Source organism: Canis lupus, chromosome 1, assembly GCF_011100685.1.
Source record: "Canis lupus familiaris isolate Mischka breed German Shepherd chromosome 1, alternate assembly UU_Cfam_GSD_1.0, whole genome shotgun sequence".
Classification (NCBI taxonomy): Eukaryota; Metazoa; Chordata; class Mammalia; order Carnivora; family Canidae; genus Canis; species Canis lupus.
Genome location: NC_049222.1, coordinates 105125189 through 105146733, shown reverse-complemented (window position 1 = coordinate 105146733; position 21545 = coordinate 105125189). Strand labels below are relative to the sequence as shown.

General features: G+C 39.8%; 2 protein-coding genes across 2 annotated transcripts in view; both read left to right on the top strand.

The window, feature by feature from the left end:
* LOC119875994 (zinc finger protein 420-like) overlaps positions 1–4635 on the top strand; it is a 39832-nt gene extending 35197 nt beyond the window's left edge. The window contains exon 5 of the mRNA XM_038527924.1: positions 1146–4635. Coding sequence (XP_038383852.1) covers positions 1146–3592 — 2447 coding nt within the window. The 3' untranslated portion in view covers positions 3593–4635. The remainder of the gene's footprint in view (positions 1–1145) is intronic.
* Positions 4636–17002: 12367 nt separating this feature from the next.
* The window catches only part of LOC119875995 (zinc finger protein 708-like), a 45594-nt gene continuing 41051 nt past the window's right edge, over positions 17003–21545 (top strand). The window contains exon 1 of the mRNA XM_038527925.1: positions 17003–17046. The gene's annotated coding sequence lies outside the window, so the exon portion shown is untranslated. The remainder of the gene's footprint in view (positions 17047–21545) is intronic.

Genomic DNA, 21545 nt, shown 5'->3' with positions numbered 1-21545 from the left:
TGAATTCATCTGGCATAGGATTTTTCCTTGTTCGGAGGTTTTTTAAAATTACTTTGTCAAAAAAAAAAAAAAAAAAAAAAAAAAAAAAAAAATTACTTTGTCAATTTACTTAGTAGGCGTAGATCAGTTGAGATTGTTTTAGAAATTGCTTCATGATGGAGTCCAGGTAAGTTAGATCTTTTTTTTTTTTTTTAAGATTTTATTTAATTATTCATGAGAAACAAAGAGAGAGAGAGAGAGAGAGAGAGAGAGAGAGAGAGAGGCAGAGACAACAGGCAGAGGGAGAAGCAGGCTCAATGCAGGGAGCCCGACATGGGACTGGATCCTGGGTCTCCAGGATCAGGCCCTGGGCCAAAGGAGGCACTGAACCGTTGAGCCACCGGGCTGCCCCCTTTTTGGGTATTTATATCCATTCAATGGTATTTATTCCTTGGCATATATATGTATCATTGCCTCTTTTAATTATTTTCATTTCTGTAGTATTGGTTATACCATTTCTTCCTATTTTAGTTGGTTTCCTCTTTCATTCTTACTTTAGTTCTATGTCCATCAACTTTTATTTTTATTTTTTCTGAAAACCAAATCCTCGTATTGTTGATATTTTCCTAAATCCCATTTTATTCATTTCTGTTTTATGTTTAAGTTTCCTTTCTTCCACAGAGTGACAGGATTGCCCAGTCAGTTAAGTGTTTGAGTTCAGCTCAGGTCATGATCTCGAGGTCCTGGGTTTAAATCTTGTGTCATGCTCCCTGCTGAGCAGGGAGTCTGCTTGCCCCTCTCCTTTGGCCTTCCCCTTGCTCATTCTCTCTCTCTCTCTGTCTGTCTGTCTCTCTCAAATGAGTAAAATAGTTTTTAAAAAAATTCCTTCCCTCTGCTGATTTTGGGCTCCTATGGTACTTTTCATGATTACTTGAGCTACAGGAAAGTGGTTTGTGTCACACTATGGAATTAACTGTTAAGCTATGTGGTCAGTATGTTGTGTACAAGTTTATGTGTCCATGGAGGGATGAAGTCCTGAGGACTCCTCAACCATCTTGCTGATATTCTCTGACTGATTTGATGGCTGTATATAGATGTCATCAGTATTTTCTTCTGAAAGTAGTAAGTGGAATGACTTGCCTTTTCTGTTATTCAATATTTTTCAGCTGTATCTTCACATGACACCCCAAGCTTCCTGTCAGAGCTGTGCAAAGAAGCTTCATTTCCAAATGTGTCAGTGGGTCCATATAAACATAGTGTCCTTGAGAAGTTACACTTAATGATAGACTGGGACAATGATCATAAAGGATATATCCAAATTGAGGCTACTGCCCATAATAAGAATCTCACTGCCCCACATGGTGAAGGATATAAAACATTGTGTAAAACCTTTCTTTTTAAGGCCACTAGTTCTATAAAGCAGAGTGTTTCTGTAGGCAACAGCTCAAATCAAATATTCAAAGATACATATTTATGGAAAGATAATGTAGAAAATCTAGAAAGTTACCATGCTGAAGATAATAATTTGAACAATCTGGAAAATAGGATTAGACCGACCTTTCAGTCAAATATGTCTAAACATCAGAGATTTATAGATGAAGAAGCAACTGCTAGGTGGTTTCAGTTTGAGAGGTCCTTCACCAAGGACTCAACCCTACAAAATTACCAGACCATTTTCAGTGAAGACAGACTTGCTCAAGGCAGTGAATCTGAGGAAAAATGTAATCAAGGCTCAAATGTTGATAAACATCTGAGGACTCATTCTCCAGAGACCCATTCTGAATGTAATACATGGGGGGACGTCTTTCATCAAAGAGCCAACCTTGTATATAACAGTATGCATAGGAGAGAGAATCCTTATAAATATAATGATTGTGAAAATGATCTTAACCACTCCACCGGTGTTGGTGATCATCAGACAATTCATGGGAGAAAAAACCCATGCACATACACTAAACCTGGGAACCTGTTGAGTCAGTCATCAAGAATACGCATACGTAAGACCGTGTGTAGTAGAGAGAAACCTTACAAATGTATAGAATGTGGCAAGGCCTTTAATTACCACTCAAGCTTTAGTCAACATCACAGGATTCATACTGGAGAGAAACCTTATGAATGTAAACAATGTGGCAAGGCCTTTAACTTGCAATCAAACCTTACTAAACATCATAAAATTCATACTGGAGAGAAACCTTACAAATGTAAAGAATGTGGCAAAGTCTTTAACCAGCAATCAAACCTTACTCGACATCACAAAATTCATACTAGAGAGAAATCGTATAAATGTAAAGAACGTGGCAAGGCCTTTATACATCAATCAAGCCTTACTCAGCATCACAGAATGCATACTGGAGAGAAACCTTATAAATATAAAGAACGTGGCAAGGCTTTTATCCGTCAGTCAAACGTTACTCAACATCACAGAATTAATACAGGAGAGAAACCGTATAAATGTAAAGAATGTGGCAAAGCCTTTATCCATCAATCAAGCTTTACTCAACATCACAGAATTCATACAGGAGAGAAACCTTATAAATGTAAAGAATGTGGCAAGACCTTTAACCACCAATCAAACCTTATTCGACATCACAAATTACATACTGGAGAGAAACCTTATAAATGTAAAGAATGTGGCAAAGCCTTTATACATCAATCAAGCTTTAATCAACATCACAGAATCCATACAGGAGAGAAACCTTATAAATGTAAAGAATGTGGCAAGGCCTTTATCCATCAATCCAGTTTTACTCAACATCACAAAATTCATACTGGAGAGAAACCTTATGAATGTAAAGAATGTGGCAAGGCATTTATCCATCAGTCAGGCCTTACTCAACATCACAGAATTCATACTAGAGAGAAAGCTTATAAATGTAAGGAATGTGGCAAAGCTTTTAACCATCACTTAAACCTTAGTAAACATCACAGAATCCATACTGGAGAGAAACCTTATAAATGTAAAGAATGTGGCAAGACCTTTAACCACCAGTCAAGCTTTACTCAACATCACAGAATTCATACTGGAGAGAAACCTTATAAATGTAAGGAATGTGGCAAAGCCTTTATCCATCAATCAAGCTTTACTCAACATCACAGAATTCATACAGGAGAGAAACCTTATGAATGTAAAGAATGTGGGAAGGCCTTTATCCATCAATCAAACTTTACTCAGCATCTCAAAATTCATACAGGAGAGAAACCTTACCAATGTAAACAATGTGGCAAGGCTTTTAACCAGCAATCAAACCTTACTCAGCATCACAAAATTCATACTGGAGAGAAACCTTACAATTGTAAGGAATGTGGCAAAGCCTTTAACCACCACTCAAGCCTTACTCAACATCAGAGAATTCATACTGGAGAGAAACCTTATAAATGTAAGGAATGTGCTAAGGCCTTTAAGCAGCACTCACACCTTACTCGACATCATATAATTCATACTGGAGAGAAACCTTATAAATGTAAAGAATGTGGGAAGGCCTTTATCCATCATTCAGGCCTTACTCAGCATCACAGAATGCATACTGGTGATAAACCTTATAAATGTAAAGAATGTGGGAAGGCCTTTATCCATCAATCAAGCTTTACTCGACATCACAGGATTCATACCTGAGCAGTTTTTCCAATTTAAGAGAGAATTTGTAAGAACTGTTGAATCCTAACTCTACATCAGAGCATTCATGTCGGAGAATAACTAATACATGTGTAAAGAATGTGACAAGACCCTTAAGCAATGTTACACCTTATTAGAGGATTCCTTATTAGAGGAATGGATAGTGGAAGTGATTTTTATAAATATAAACATTAGGGCAGCCCAGGTGGCTCAGCGGTTTAGCGCTGCCTTCAGCCCAGAGTGTGATCCTGAAGACCCAGGATCGAATACCACGTCAGGCTCCCTGCATCGAGCCTTCTTCTCCTTCTGCCTGTGTCTCTGCCTCTCTCTCTCCTCTCTCTGTTTCTCATGAATAAATAAATAAAATCTTTAAAAAATAAAAAAACATTCACAAGCCCTTTAATATTGCTCAAGCCTCTCTCATAATTATAGAATTCATACTAGAGAAATATTATAACTGTAAAGAATGTGGTAAAGGTTTCAGGATGTTCAACCGTCACTCAGCATCACTGAGTTCATACTGAGGAAAAATAATAGAAAATTGAACGAATCAAACTGCTAGCTGGAAGTCATAACTTGCTTCATATTACAGTTATCATACAAAAACAAAATTGAAATGGGAAGAAAGTGGCCAAATCTTTAACTGGAATCCAATCCTTACTCAGTATCCCAAAACACAATCTTGGTTCAAAGTGTAGCAACATAATGAAAGAGGAGAGTATGTTATACCTTAGGAAACCTCACAGTTCAGAGAAGAAAAGTAACTTGAAAGGTAAAAATAAAAATGTTTTTAATTGAATATAAAATGTCAATAAATGTCACAATTCATAGTACAAAGCAGTTTATCTGTCACTCTATTCAGACATCACATTAAAAAGGGACTAATACAAAGTTAGACCATGTTTATGCAATCATGTGTTAAAAGAGAAGGGATGGATTTTTGCGTGGGTATATTGCCATGTGTTTTTCTTTCTTTCTTTTTCTTTCTTTCTTTCTTTCTTTCTTTCTTTCTTTCTTTCTTTCTTTCTTTCTTTCTTTCTTTCTTTCTTTCTTTCTTTCTTTCTTTTTTTTAAGATTCTATTTATTTATTCATGAGAGGCACAGGCAGAGGGAGAAGCAGGCTCCATGCAGGGAGCCCGATGATCCCGGGTCTGCAGGATCACGCCCTGGGCCGAAGGGAGATGCTCAATTGATGAGCCACCCAGGCGTCCCTGTTTTTGTTTTCATTGACCCTATATGAGATTTGTGACTTTTGCAAATATTGTGTTTCTGCAGTCACAACTCTTCAGAAAATTCATTTATTCCTAGTGGGTGTGTGAAACTATGGAAGTGATTTTTGTTGCATCAAAGATATGAGATGCCCTTCTTCCTTAAGTGGAATTCATGCATACCTAATTTTCCATGGAACATTAAGGACATACAACATGCAGTATATGAAGAAAATATATATTTTTTAAGATTTTATTTATTCATGAGAGACAATCAGAGAAGCCAGAGACAGGAAGAGGGAGCATCAGGCTCCATGTAGGGAGCCCGATGTGGCACTCCATCCTGAGACTCCGGGATTACACCCTGAGCAGAAGGCAAGACGCTCAACCACTGAGCCACCCATGCATCCCAATATATGAAGAAAATCTAAATGGATATTCTGCTTGCGGTCATAACATTGATTCCAGGTATGAAGTACGTGTTCAGCATCATTCTCCATTTGAAATTTTAAAAATTTCTGAATATTACAAAAAAAATGTTTTACTAGTAAGTTTTTAAGGTAAAAGAGATGGCAGACTACGGGCACTTAGGTGGCTCAGTGATTGATCGACTGCCTTCACTCAGGTTGTGATCCCAGGGTCCTGGGATCAAGTCTTGCATCAGGCTCCTTGAAAGGAGCCAGCTTCTCCTGCCTGTGTTTCTGGCTTTCTCTCTGTGTCTCTCATGGATAAATAAATAATATCTTAAAAAAAAAAAAAAAAGATGGCAGTTCAGTAAACTACTGATCTATCTTCATAATAGCAATTGTTAGAGAGTATGAGCTGATGTGTTGAAATGAAGAAATCCTCACAGATAATCAGAGAATAGCTAAGTCTTCCCTAAAATGACAACCAACTGTACATCCGTATTTTTAAAGAATTAGCACAGTCCTGAACATGTGTTAGTATGCAACAGTAAGCTGTTAACAAGTTAAAATTGCTCTAAGCTGTCTTCTTTAAGCCTCCTGGTAATCATAAAATGAAAACATGCAGTATACCCTCATGGAAAATCATTAAATAACAAAGATAAAGAGCAAGTGAATAAGAAAGGGATAAATAATTCTAAATAGTCAGAAAACAATGAAAAAATGACAACAGTAATTCCATACCTGTACCAATACTTGCTTTAAATATAAAGGCACTAAATTCTCCAATCCAAAGATCTAGATGGCCTGAATGGAAAAAAATACAAACCTGAGCTGTGTAGTCTTCAAGAGACTCATTTCAGTGTAAAAGCATACGCAGATTGAAGGTGTAGGGGTGGGAAAAAGTCCTTATAAAATAAAGGGGTCACTTTGTGCAGAGCTTTTAATTACTTGGTGTTTGGCAGAATGCTAAAGAGGATTTCCCACATGTTGGTTTTGGAAGGACAGGAAGAGTGTGATTATGTAACTCAGGTAATATCACTTAAGAACAACAACAGGACAGCCCCCCTGGGTGGCAGAGCGGTTTAGTGCCACCTGCAGCCTGGGGTGTGATCCTGGAGACCCAGGATCGGGTCCGTGTGGGGCTCCCTGCATGGACCCTGCTTCTCCCTCTGCCTCTCTGTCTCTCTCTGTGTCTCTCATGAATAAATAAATAAAAATCTTTAAAACAACAACACCTTTTCCCATAAATGTTGATGGTGTTTGTCCATGTACCTCAATTTCAGCTTGTATAAGGTTTATGGACACGGTATCTAGGAGTCCCTTAAATGAGTAACATTCAAACATCGATTTCTGTGTTCTGAGGGTTGGGGGAAAAAAACAAAATACTGAACAACAATTGGTGAAAGACGTATTGCTTTCTGATTTTGATGTGGGGAAAAACTGTTGCAGTGAAAATCTTGGTCATTTGCTATAACAAGCAGTCAATACTTTTTCGAAACCGACTTGTACAGGCTTATAAACCTTTCCCACAGTATTCAGCTTCCTAACCTCTTGCTAATATACATTGCATATTTTTCTCACATGTTATGTAATTTGCATTGTTATTTGCTATTGTAATCCCTCAGATAAGTTATTTATCCTTTCAAGCAGCTTACCACAATGCCCTTTGATAAGATTTCTGGTATTATGATTGGGCTGTTTTTCTTTGTATAGAATTGGCAAATGATAGGCTTTGTATGGGTCACCTTTGCAATACTTGTGATAGTGGACTTATTTCAAGTTGGTTTCTTTCTGAAATTTACATCTTCACATAAGAAAACCTTACATTCTAGTTGGTTCAGACTTTCAGTGTACCTTACATATGCCTTAAAGTTGTATATACTGTATAGGCATTTGCTAAATATAAAGCATACTCCTTTAATGTTTCAGAAAGGTAGCTAACACATATAGTTAAGATTTCTTTCTTACATTAAGGCTGTAGTATGTATATTCACATAGTATTCGTATTGATAAGACATTTCTGTTTACTGCTTTCTGCTCTCTGAGCTACATAATCTTTCTGTGCATTGGATTGTTGTTGATTGGTTCAAAATTTGGATATATATGACTCAGTTTTAAAAACTAATTTTGTGGCGGCCCCTGTGGCGCAGCGGTTTAGCGCCGCCTACAGCCCAGGGCGTGATCCTGGAGACCCTGGATGAGTCCCAGGTCCGGCTCTCTGCATGGAGCCTGCTTCTCCCTCTGCTTGTGTCTCTGCCTCTCTCTCTCTCTCTGTGTCTCTATGAATAAATAAATAAAATCTTTTAAAAAAATAAAAAATAAAAATAAATAAAAAATAATTTTGTGGGACACCTGGGTGGCTCAGCGGTTGAGCGTCTGCCTTCATTCAGCTCGGTGTGATCCTGGGGTCTGGGATTGAGTCCTATATCAGGGTCCCTGTGAGGATCCTGCTTCTCCCTCTGCCTATGTCTCTGCCTCTCTCTCTGTGTCATAAATAAATAAATAAAATCTTTTTTAAAAGCCACAAATTATGTATTGTGTGATATCTAACGAACAGTGATGGTTGGATAGAGACAAGCCCTTGTTTATCAAAATTAGGGACTTTGGAATCTGGAGTCTTTTTTTTTATTACAAGAATAATGAACTCTCATAAAGATCTCTCAAATATATCTAGGCCTTTTATGTTCATTTTAATATTTGTAATTTGTATAAATGTTTGAATAATCCATCCTTCCTATAATTGAAATGGTTCAAATCATTACTTTCAGCATAGAATAAGTAACGTTCCAAATTTCTTTTCAGAGAATAAGTACATTTAAATAATGGAATTGGGTATTGGGTTTATAAACACACTGTTATGCAAACATAACTATCGTTTTTTAAAAAGATTTTATTTATTTATTCATGGGAAATACATAGACACAGGCAGAGGGAGAAGGAGGCTTCCTGCAGGGAGCCCCGTGTAAGACTTGATCCTGGGACTCCAGGATCACACCCTCAGCCAAAGGTAGACGCTCATCCATTGAGCCACCCAGGCGTCCTGCAAACATAACTGTCTTCAAATGGGGTTTCCTTCAGAATGTTTTCTATTCTCTATTTCTTTAGGCAGTAAGGATTCCATTAATGGTAATCGTCCCAGTTTAGTTATATCCGTAATAACATTCTTTTTGCTCTTCACTTCCTGCCATCACCTTGTTAGTCTTTCACTAACTGTGATCTCAAAGCCACAGCTTCCATGTCTTCCCAATAGCACTTTATGTAATAAATCTTTTTGCCTGTCTTTGTCAACAATCCCAGGGTGCCATGAGAAGCCATAACTGAAAGATACCAATAAATGATCCCACGTACTACACTTACATGTATATACTATAAAATGTTAATGTAGAAAATGAATATCTAACATAGGATATTAGGATAATACAGAAATAGGAAGCACCAGGACTATGCTCCACCATGAGGACACGAACTAACCAAATTGCCTTTTGAGTGCTCCACAAGCCAGTTGGGAGAATACAGCAACCTCATGTAAGAACAAGTGAAGAAGAGCCGGTTTGAAGAAAGGAAATTTTGTTACATTGCCCACAATAGCTGCTCACCCTACCTGGAACTTCATGGCAAGACTGTGAGAAAACTCTAGACTGTTCAGAAAAGATGAGGGACCTATGTGAGCCATAATCTGGCTTCACTGCAGCTGCCTGGTGGGGCTTGTTTCTGTCATGCATGACATGTAGGGCTGAGGGAATGAGAACACCCTTGATGTACTCTGGTGTCTGCTCAGAGAAAAGGAAAGTGCTTGTTCAAACACCAGAGAGAATGCAGAGTTGAAGAACATCAGGAGAGGAATGATCGTATGCAGTGAATATGAAACAACAAACAATTGTTTAACTGTGAAATTACAAGCACTCAGACATTATACACCTCCAGAATATATGTGTCACAGGTCCCAGAATTACTGCACAGGTGGCTGCTGTCTGTGTTTTCCTTTACAAAGCAAGTCCATAAATTCTGGGACCAGAGGCTGTTTTTTAAATTCCCAAATCTCAGCAAAAGATCACCAGGCAAATGAAGAGACAGAAAAACATGTTCCAACAAAAGGAAGAAAGTAAAACCCTAAAGCTGACCCTAAATTAATAGAGAAGAATTAAATGCCTGACAAAGAATTCAAAATAGTGATCATTAAAGTGTTCATGAAGGAAGAGGAGACCAGTAACTACATGGTACCAGTAAACTATGCATGTTCAAAATGAAAATCCAAAGAGACAGAAAGTCTAAAAAAACAACTAAACAGAAATTGGGAGCTAAAAAAGTACAATAACTGAATTGAAAAGACACTGAATGGTCAGCAAAAGAATTAATCAAAATGGGATACCTCAGTGGCTCAGGGGTTGAGTGTCTGCCTTTGGCCCAGGGCGTGATCCCGGGGTCCTGGGATTGAGTCCTGCATTGGGCTCCCCACAGGGAGTCTGCTTCACCCTCTGCCTATGTCTCTGCCTCTCTGTGTCTCTAATGAATGAATACATAGATAGATAGATAGATAGATAGATAGATAGATAGATAGATAGCCTCTCAAAAATCACAAGTGAAAGAATTTTGAAACAGCATGATAGAAGTAACTCATCTTGTGCAACAGACTCATCTAAGAATATTAATGGTTTCTCAGCAGAACTTGTATAAATAAGTGTATGAGATAATATATTCGAGTACTGAAAGGTCAGAAAATATCGACCAAAGATATTGTATCTGCCATACTATCCTTCAAAAATGGAGAAATAAAAACTTTCCCGGGGAAAAACTACTAGAAGTGTACCAGTAGACCTGCCTTATAAGAAATATTAAAGGAAATCTTTCTACCTACAATAAAAAGGTTCTAAACAGTAGTTAAAACCACAGGAAAATATAAAACTCCACAAATATAGCAACGTGGACTATTGTAAAGTGGTAACACAAATCACTTTTATTTATGTGACAGAAATTTTTAAAAGAATAAAGCGAAAAATGATATATCTAAATTATAGACCACACCACATAAAAGATGGAATTTGGGATATCAGTGACATAAATTGGGTGAAGGAGTAGAAATGACAAACAGTAGAGTTTTGTATGTTGTTGACAATACCAGGTTACAATGGTTTATTATAGCTTTGAGAGGCTTTAGATATCCCTAGGGTCACAAAAAGAAAAAACCCTGTAGAACTCATAAAAAGGAAATGAGAATGGCATCAAAGTCTGTCAATATGAAATGTCAAAGAAACATAGTGGAGCACAATAAAAGAGAAAGTGGGATTAAACAGCCACAAGAAGTAAAGTATGAAAAAACAGCAGTAGTAGTCCTTCCATCCAGTGAGTACTTTTTAAGTAGATTAAAAGGTGTAAATTGGCTGAATGAATAAACCACAAGATGAAGAACCTCCTGTCTATAAGAGAGTCACATTAAATCTAAGAACACACAAGAGATGCCAAAGTATGTGAAAAGTCTTTTCATGCAAATGGAAGCCAAACAAGGGACCAGTGGCCTTACTAATATCACACAAATACACATTAAGTTCATAGAGTGTCAGGAAACAAAAATGACATTATAGATAAAGGAATGAAATTCTGTCGATACTATAACAATAATAAATATATGTGCACCTAACAACAGGGACCCCATTTATGTGAAATACAAAAGACAGAATTGAAGTAAGAACTCAATGGTGTCATGAGAGTAGCAGAGGTTAATACCTCAATTTAATTGTATAGCAAGACCACATTAAGTCCAAGGAGAGCACTTGCGCATTACAGACCACTTACACGTAATAGACATATACATACCACTCCACCAAGCAAGAGCAGAATATATAATCTTTTCAATCATACATGGAACATTTTCTAGTATAGACAACCTGTTTGTCTGCAAAACAAGTCTTAACAAATTTATGAAGATTAAAATCATAGAAGTTTTTTGTTGTTTTTTTTTTACCACAACGTAATGAAATTAAGAATGAATAGCAGAAAAGAATGCCTGGGTGGCTCAATCAGTCAAGCATCTGTGTTTGGCTCAGTCATGATCCCAGGGTTCTGGGATGGAGTCCCACATCAGACTCCTCGTTCAGCAGAGAACCTGCTTCTCCCTCTGGCTGTTGCCTCTCTGCTTGTGCTCTCTCTCTCTCTGACAAATAAATAAAATTTAATTTTACTTATTTTAATTTTAAAAAATGAAGAGTAGATGGAAAATCAGAAATTCCACAAATATTTTGAAATTATACAACACACTCTGAACAATCAATGGTCAAAATGAAATTTAAAAAATGACCAGTAATTATCTTGAGACTAATGAAATAAAACTCAGTATATTGAAACATGGAATTCAGAGAAAGTGATTCCAAAGAAACATTCAGTGGAGTGAAAAGGCCATCTGTGAAATGAGAGGACATTTTCTCTAGAACCTTTAGAGCATAAGGAATTAATATCTATCGTATAGAAAGAACTCTTGCAACAACCACAAAACAAAACAAAAAAAAAAAAGAGAACAAAACAAAAAAGACCCTGGTACGATTAAAAAATGGACAAAAGATTGAATGGGGGATCCCTGGGTGGCGCAGCGGTTTAGTGCCTGCCTTTGGCCCAGGGTGCGATCCTGGAGACCCGGGATCGAATCCCACGTTGGGCTCCCGGTGCATGGAGCCTGCTTCTCCCTCTGCCTATGTCTCTGCCTCTCTCTCTCTCTGTGTGTGACTATCATAAAAAAAAAAAAAAAAAGGGCAAAATCCAGGGAAGATATGCAAATGGACAAACATATGAAAGATGCTCAAAATCACTATTCATTAGAAAAATACAAGCAAAACAGTGAGTCATAAATCACTACTTCTTCGGATTCCACTATTAAACGAGAATAACACCAAAAAAGAGCTACTCTGAGTTGTAAATCACAAGAATCCTTAGAACTCATAGAACCCATAAGGACTGCTAGATGAGATGCAAATGGCACAAGCGCTATGGAAAACCATGGGATTTTGTAAAAAAATTTAAATTGTATTGCCCTATGATTCAGCCATCCCACTTGAGACTATATAACCAAAGAATTCAAAGTAGGATGTGCAAGAGATACTTGCACAAGCAGATTTCATAGCAGCAATGTTCAGAAAAGCCAATAATAATGAAAGCAACAAAAATGTTCGAGAACAGATAAAGAAAATGTAGCATATACATACTTTGAAAAAAGAAACATCATGCACAAAATAACTAACAGTGACTGAAATAATTCACAGAGATAAATACACTATGATTTCACTTAAGTAATGAAACAAAAGATATTCCTGAATACAGAAACACCACGAATGCTGTAAAATATACAGAGTATCACTGCTACACTAAAAAGCACGTACAGTTAAGTATTAATTATACCACAATTTAAATGTATCTTGAGAAAAGTAGATCAAAATTCTAAGGGGGGGATCCCTGGGTGGCGCAGCGGTTTGGCGCCTGCCTTTGGCCCAGGGCGCGATCCTGGAGACCCGGGATCGAATCCCACGTCAGGCTCCCGGTGCATGGAGCCTGCTTCTCCCTCTGCCTGTGTCTCTGCCTCTCTCTCTCTCTCTTTCTCTTTCTCTGTGACTATCATAAATAAATAAAAATTAAAAAAAAAAATTCTAAGGGGATTTGCCTCAAGGGAAATTTATATTTATGAACAAAACATTTAATAAATATGGGGTTGTTTACTAATTATCAAACTCCCTTCTTTTTTTTTTAAAAAAAAAGATTTTAAAAGTCTATTTATTCATGAGAAACAGAGAAGCAGAGACAGGCAGAGAGAGAAGCAGGCTCCCAATGGGGAGCCTGATGCAGGATTCCATCCCAAGACCTTTGACTCATGATCTGAATCAAAGCCAGATGCTTAACCACTGAGCCCCCCAGGCAACACATGTAAGTCAAGCGTGTTCTTTTTTTTTTTTTTTCTAAAATTTTATTTATTTATTCATGAGACACACAGAGAGAGAGAGAGAGAAATGCAGAGACACAGGCAGAGGGAGAAGCAGGTCCCATGCAGGGAGCCTGACATGGGACTCGATCCCGGGTCTCCATGATCACACCTTGGGCTGCAGGTGGCTAAACCGCTGCCCTGTCAAGCATGTTCTATCAGAACTTTAGAATCTGGGGCATCTGAGTGGCTCAGTGGTTGAGCCTGTGCCTTTGGCTCAGGTTGTGATCCTGGGGTCCTTGGATGGAGTCCCACATCAGGTTGCCTACAGGGAGCCAGCTTCTACCTCTGCCTGTGTCTCTGTCTCTTTCTGTATGTCTCTCATGGATAAATAAATAAAATCTTAAAAAAAAAAAGACTTTAGAATCTAAAATCATAGCTCAATTTCACAGAAAACTAATCACAAAGCGAAAACAGAACACAACCAAAGGAACTCCATATACACATGACAAAATTAGAAAATCATTATTGTTAAGAAATATGGTAACAACACCTGTTATGAGGCAAAAATGGAACTGAAAAAATGGCTTAGCAAGGAGTTTCTTAGAAATATGCACAGATTTCCCCAGGCCCCCCAAAGCCATAGAAAAGCAGACAGATTGTGCAGGCCCTCGCAGGCCATGGAAGGGTCCCTTGGCCCTCTTCCGGAATATGATGTAAGACCAGGGGAGCAGAAGGAGAATCTTACAGGATGTAGGAGCATGGGAAGTGTTAGAATTGTCTATGACAGAAACATAAATCAACAAAAGCTTTTAGAAAATTCTTTCACTCAGTGCTTCCCAAATGACACTTTTAAGGTTTGGTCTCCTCCTTCACTTTTGCACTTCACATAAGTCATCTACTTTCTTCATTCCCAACTTTGTGGCTGGACAGCTCCTTTCTCTTCACATCTCAGGGCTCCTATTTGCTCCAAAAAGGTGACCGGGTCTGGCGTAGATATAGCAAGACCCGTTTATTTAAAAAATAGGGGGGCGGGGGCAGCTCGGGTGGCTCAGTGGTTTAGCGCCGCCTTCAGCCCAGGGCCTGATCCTGGAGACGCGAAATCGAGTCCCACGTTGGGCTCCCTGCGTGGAGCCTGCTTCTCCTTCTGCCTGTGTCTCTGCCTCTCTTTCTGTCTGTGTCTCTCATGAATAAATAAATAAACAAAATCTAAAAAACAAAACAAAACAAAAAAAAACAAAACTTAAAAAAAAGGGCGGGGGGTGGGGGATGCCCAGGTGGCTCAGTGGTTGAGCATCTGTCTTTGGCTCAGGGCGAGATCCCAGAGTCCGGGGATCAAGTTTCGCATCGGGCTCCCCCCATAGATCCTGCTTCTCCTCCCTCTACCTGTGCCTCTGCCTCCCTCTCTGTGTCTCCCATGAATAAATAAATAAAACCTTTAAAAAATAAAAAATAGGAATATGAGTCTGGTTGGAGATTCACTAATTTTGAACCCACTAATGTCCTCAGTAGAGAAGATAGGACAATGTAGAATTCTCGAAAATGATTTCTGAAAACACTGTTATTTGATGAGTTTGAATGCAATGATTTTAGTGACAGTTAAAAGTTCTACTGAGCGTGCCTGGTTGGTTCATTCTGTTAAGCATCTGTGTCTTGATTTCAGCTCAGGTCATGATCTCAGGGTCGTGGGATCCCGCCTCAAATGGGGCTCTGTGCTCAGTGCAGAGTCTGCTGGAGATACTATCCACGGCCCCTCTTCCTCCCTCAAGCTCTCTCTCTCTCTCTCAGTCATCAATAAATAAGTAAATATATAAATATATCAATCTATTTACTTATCAATTTTTCAAAAGATTTTATTTATTTATTCATGAGAGGCACAGAGAATGAGAGACAGAGACATAGGCAGAGGGAGAAGCAGGCTCCATGCAGAGAGCCTGATGTGGGACTCGATCCTCAGACCCTGGATCATGCCCTGAGCCAAAGGTAGACGCTCAACCACTGAGCCACCCAGGCATCCCTCAATCAATTTAAAGGCTCTACTAGCATACCAAGAATGGCAACAACAATCCTTTTTATTTTTACTTTACTTTTTAAAAGATTTTATTTGTTTGAGAAAGAGAGACAGCCTGAGCAGGGGGAGGAGCAGAGGGAGAGGGAGAAGCAGATTCCCTGCTGAGCATGGAGCCCAGTGGCAGGGTCTGGGGTGGGGTGGCTCCATCCCGGAACCCTGAGATCATGACCTAAGTTGAAGTCAGATTGTTAATAGACTGAGCCACCAGGTACCCCAGCAATGCTTTTTTTTTTTTTTTTAAGTTTTATTTATTTATTTATTCAGAGAGAGCGAGAGAGAGGCAGAGACACACAGGCAGAGGGAGAAGCAGGCTCCATGCAGGAAGCCCAATGTGGGACTCGATTCCGGGTCTCCAGGATCACACCCCGGGCTGCAGGTGGCGCTAAACCGCTGCGCCACCGGGTCTGCCCCCCAGCAATGCTTTTTAAACATTTGCTAGTCACTAGATAGCATTATAACACTTTATAGAAGTTAGTACAAATAATAAACACCAAAATAATTGATGAGACCAAACATATCATTATTCGTTTTCATAAGAGTTTTTTGCCCGGGACGCCTGGGTGGCTCAGTGGTTGAGCATCTGCGTTTAACTCAGGGCCTAATCCTGGTGTCTGGGATCGAGTCCCATGTAAGCTCCTGCAGAGAGCCTGCTTCTGCCTCTGCCTGTGTCTCTGCCTCTTTCTCTCTCTCTCTCTCTTTCTCTCGGTCTCCCATGAATAAATAAATACAATCTTAAAAAAAAAAAAAAGGGATTTTTTTGCCAAACACCCAATAAATGGAAAGAACTAGGTTTTCACCAAGGTCATCTGATGTAGAGTTTATCTAACATGACATACATATCTGTATACAGAGACTACTACCTTAAAGCAACGTTCTCTAAGGGCCAAAGGCAGGCTGCCTCTAGATAGGAGAGTTGGCATGAACATTCTTTTGGGCTAAAGGCACTTGACACCCTATAGGGCGAAGAGAAGTTTTTGCCCCTCACCTCATAATATAGAATAATCTTTTTTTTTTTTTTTTTTTTTTTTTAAAGATTTATTCAGGGCAGCCCCCGGTGGCTCAGCAGTTTAGCACTGCCTTTGGCCCAGGGTGGGATCCTGGAGACCCGGGATCGAGTCCCACGTCAGGCTCCCTGCATGGAGCCTGCTTCTCCCTCTGCCTGTGTCTCTGCCTCTCTCTATATATGTCTCTCATGCATAAATAAATAAAAAATCTTAAAAAAAATAAAGATTTATCCGTTCATTCCTGAGACACACACAGAGGCAAAGACCTAGCCAGAGGGAGAAGCAGGCTCCCCCTGGAGAGCCCGATGTTCGACTGGATCCTAGATCCTGGGATCACACCCTGAGCCAGAGGCAGACACTCAAGCACCGAGCTACCCAGGCCTGTGTAGAATAATCTTAACTGGCCATCTTTCACAGAATAAATGTTACTGCTAGGGACAAATTTCATTTGAGTCATCCATCTGTGTGGCAGGGCAACATCTAATTACCAAACATCTGCTGTTATTCTTCTTGCCCTGTTTAGTGCATTTCTCCACTTCAAAGTCCCAGGCCCTCTTCCTAACTTCAGGATATGAACCTCATTTTGCCCAATTTTGCAATTTCCGTGTCTGTGAGCGTTCCCTACACCTATGAAATTTAATTTGATCTTGTCCTGTTAATCTGTCTCTGTTCAATGGGTTTCTCAATCCAGCTAGAAGGATCCTGAAGGGCACAGAAATTTGTGCTCCCTGGCATGATCAACACAACATTGATCTAATGAAACCAGCATTGATCTTGTCAGTTCAGATGAAAAAATGCACACTACAGGTCATATTGTCCTCAGGCCCAGCTGTACCAGATAAGGAACATGGAGACTAGGCTCAAGAGGTAAGTAGTTAATCGGCACTACCCTACAGATGTAACTACCAGATATACCTAATAAAACCTCTAAGATAGGGGATCCCTGGGTGGCTCAGAGGTCTGGTGCTGCCTTTGGCCCAGGGGGTGGTCCTGGGGACCCGGGATCAAGTCCTGCAATAGGCTCCCTGCGAGGGGCCTGCTTCTCCCTCTGCCTATGTCTCTGTGTCTCTCATGAATAAATAACTAAAATCTTTAAAAAAACACCTCTAAGATAAAGACGAAGAAAGATATTGTTTTCTGATTCAAAGTTTTATGAGATAGAATACACCTCCGGGGTACCAGGTGAAACAGCACCAGAAGATATCAAAGAACATCTGCTCACATGGCCCCGTGGGTCTCTCTAATCAGTAGCATCTACCTTCTCAGTGACACCACACTAAACCTGTCCTTGAGCTCTAAGCATAGAAATTGATAACAGCAAATCAGAGTTTCAGTCAGGATTTTATTGGGGCATATGCTTGAGAACAAGGGAGATAGCACAAAGGAAAGTGTTCTCAGGGACTCTCCCCAAGAAGAAGTCCGGGAGAGCCATCATGGTGCAACTTGGTTTGGTCCAGGCTTTGCCAGTATTCATAATAAGAATTCCTGCAACAGAAACTACTCAGGAGGCATTTCCTTTCCCTCCCCCCCTTCCTCCCCTTTCCTTCCTCCCTTTCCTTCCCCCTCTTTCCTTCCCTCCCATTCCTTCCTGTTCCTTCTCTTTTTCTCTCTTTCTTTCCTTTCTTATGGAAGGAGCAAAAGAATGCTGGATTTCATGCTCAGTGTTGAGGAAGACCGAGTCTAGTCCCTGCCCTATCACATCAGAAGACTCTCAAACCAAATTTTCCCCTTAAAAGTCTTCACTTGCAAGCCATTGAGGATTTCAACACTTTTGAGCATTAGCTTCCTCTTCTCCTGGGTGGGGCCATACAAATCAATGTCTTTTAATGTCTTAAATAGATATACCACAAAAGCTCAGTGTATGATTATACTGGCTTACTGCACATGGTAGACAAATTCTCATTTGCTTTGGTTATGATTTTGGGAAGCACAAAGGAAACTCAGTCCAATGTGGAAATTCTTCCCATGATTCACTGGTCCCTAGCCAGTGGGGGCATCTCAAGTACTAGCTGCCCAGACTGCTTGTTTTGGGGAGAGTATTGAGATACTCACTGCTGAGTAGATTTTGTTGGCCTGTGGTACCTCTAATTTTTTTTTGAGAGAGAGAGATCCTCCATAATTTTTCTTTTCGAGTTTCACTTTAGATCAAAATATTACGCCATTCCTATTAATTGTGATGAGCTGAGGACAATAGAAGTATTCAAATTCACCTCATTCTAATAAAGCCATGAAGTGCAATAAAAAGTTGAATTTCACCTGTAAATGTTCTCTTCTAACATTTTCAAATCTACCTAAATACAGATTTAAAAAAATATATTTTTGTTTATTCAATTGAGAGACACAGAGAGAGATTGAGAGCATAAGTGGGGCAGAGGGGAGAGTCAGAGTGAGAAGCAGACTACTGTTAGCTGGAACTTGACCTGGGGCTCGACCCCCAGACCCAAATATCAACTCCCAGACCCAGATATCATGACCTGAGCTGACAGCAGATGTTTAACCATCCTAGTTACACTGGTGCCCCCAAACTAGATTTATTTTTATGACACAATTAGAATTTCACATTAACAAAATATTAGATATATAGAAATGCAGACGGAGGAACAAGAATCTGTAGTGAAATAATATTACATATACAAAACACATATAATGGGACACCAGGGTGGCTCAGTGGTTGGGTGCCTGCCTTTGGCTCAGGCCGTGATCCCGGATTGCCTGGTTTGAGTCCCACATCGGGCTCCTTGCATGGAGCCTGCTTCGCCCTCTGCCTGTGTCTCTGCCCCCCTCTCTCTCTGTATCACTAATGAATAAATAAATTAAAAATCTTAAAAAAAAACACATAGTGAAAATGGGTTATGATAAATGAAAGTATAAACATCATTTTGCTCATTCACTAAAGAAAGCCTTTGACACTTCCAATTTCATATCATCAAATTTATTATTCTTGCTTAATTAAGAACACAACACAAACATGGATCTCAGGCGTTACTTTCAGGGGTACCTGAAAGTAAGATAATTTACTATAGTGATCTAATCTGGAAATCAGTAGGAACCAGTAAATCACTGCATGAAAGAATGAAGGAGGTCCTTTTGCTTTAGTGAAAGCAAGGGAGGATTATTATATTTCTCAGATTTTCTTGAAAGGAAACATTTCTTCAAATACTCAGGAGGGGGGACACCTGGGTGGCACAGTGGTGGAGCATCTGCCTTTGGCTCAGGTGGTGATCCCAGGGTCCTGGGAATCATGTTCCCTGTGAGGAGCCTGTTTCTCCCTCTGCCTATATCATTGCCTCTCTCTGTGTGTCTCTCATGAATAAATAAAATCTTTTTTTTTTTTTTTTTAAGATTTGTTATTCATTTATTCATGATAGACAGAGAGGCAGAACACAGGCAGGGAGAGAAGCAGGCTCCATGCAGGCAGCCTGACATGGGACTTGATTCTGGGTCTCCAGGATCAGGCCCTGGCCTGAAGGCGGCGCTAAACTGCTGCGCCACCTGGGTTGGCCAATAAATAAAATCTTTTTTTTTTTTAATTTTTAAAAATTTATTTATGATAGTCACACGGGGAAGAGAGAAAGAGAGAGGCAGAGACACAGGCAGAGGGAGAAGCAGGCTCCATGCACCGGGAGCCCGACGTGGGATTCGATTCCAGGTCTCCAGGATCGCGCCCTGGGCCAAAGGCAGGCGCCAAACCGCTGCGCCACCCAGGGATCCCAATAAATAAAATCTTATAAAATATATACAGGAGAAATATATTTTGCCTCTGAGCCGTACAGTAGCATTTATATGCTTTGGTCGTTTTTTTTTTTAAATAAAGATTTTATTTATCTATTCATGAGAGACAGAGAGAAAGAGGCAGAGGGAGAAACAGGCTCCATGCAGGAAGCCCGACGTGGGACTCCATTCCTGGACTCCAGGATTACACCCGGGATTGAAGGCAGCGCTAAACCACTGAGCCACCAGGGCTTCCCTATGCTTTGGTCTTGAGCATAGAAGAATGATGAATTAATATTATAAATCAATCGTGTGGATGGCATTGGCCTGAAGTGTACAACTCCCCAACCTGTACAATATTTGTTATTAAAAATGGGGAGTGCCAAAAAAAAAAAAAGGGAGTGCCTGAGTGCCTCATTCAGTTAAGTGTCTGCCTTTGGCCAAGTCGTGATCTAAGGGTCCTGGGGTCAAGCCCCACACCAGGCTCCCTGCTCCACGAGGAGACTGCTTCTCCCTCTCCCTTTCCCTCTGTCCTGCCGCTCCTCCTGCTTGGGCATGCTCTCTCACTATCATTTGCTCTGTCAAATAAATAAATAAAATCTCAAAAATGAAATAAAAGTGGATTCAAAGGGTGCCTCAGTAGCTCAGCATGTTGGGTGTCTGACTCTTGATTTTAGCTCGGATCAAGATCTCAAGGTTGTGAGATTGAGCCCCACATCAAGCTCTGCACAGGACTTGCAACCTGCTTTGGATTCTCTCTCTCCTTCTCGCTCTGCCCCTCCACACCCCTGCTTATGCACACAGCCTCTCTCTCAAAAAAAATAAAAACACAGGCTTTAAAATATTAAAAAAAAAACAAAAACAATGAATTCAACACAAATAATTCAGCTGGTCCATCAGGGAAAACATAGAAGAATCAGCCACTTAGCATTCTCAGCACTTTGAATTTAGCCAGGCTAACTCCAGGAAAACACAAAACAAAATACAATCAACCATCTCCAGAGGGACACTTGAAGGGGTAAGATCACTCTAATTAGCACACTCATTTCCAGACAAACTCCTTTAGGTGCTGCACCTTTCAACCCACTAGGATGGAAAATAAACCATCACTATAGGAAGAAAAGGGATGGAGATGCACCTTCCAACCATCTGGTGGGAGTCATGTTAACACATATGGATTACCTATTTGCAAGTGTCTAAATAAATAGAAAATTCTACTGAAGGGTGATTTAATGCTCAAGTGGCCTAAATGAAGACTGCCTGAAAGACTTAATTTGTGTACTTACATATGCTCCTCAAGAGAGAGCGATCTATTCAACTAAACAAACTGAATGGGTTACATATTTTGACTGCTACTTAGAAAATTTAAAGCAAACACAAGATAATATCTATGCAGGAAACAAAAAGGGACCTTCTGAAATAGTGGCAAAAAGTGAGCTCAACAATATCAACTCCTGGACATGTACCTCCTACTGCTCCACCATCTTTTTATGCTTTCTATAGGATATCCGGAAATGAGGCATTAAAATCAAATCCTCTGTCTGAGAACAAGAATTCTAGTCCCTTCAAAGATCCTTCCAGCTGGAGTAGGAATGAAATCGACGTCAGACAGATTAAAAGGAGACAAACTTAATAGGTGTACATACAGGGAATCC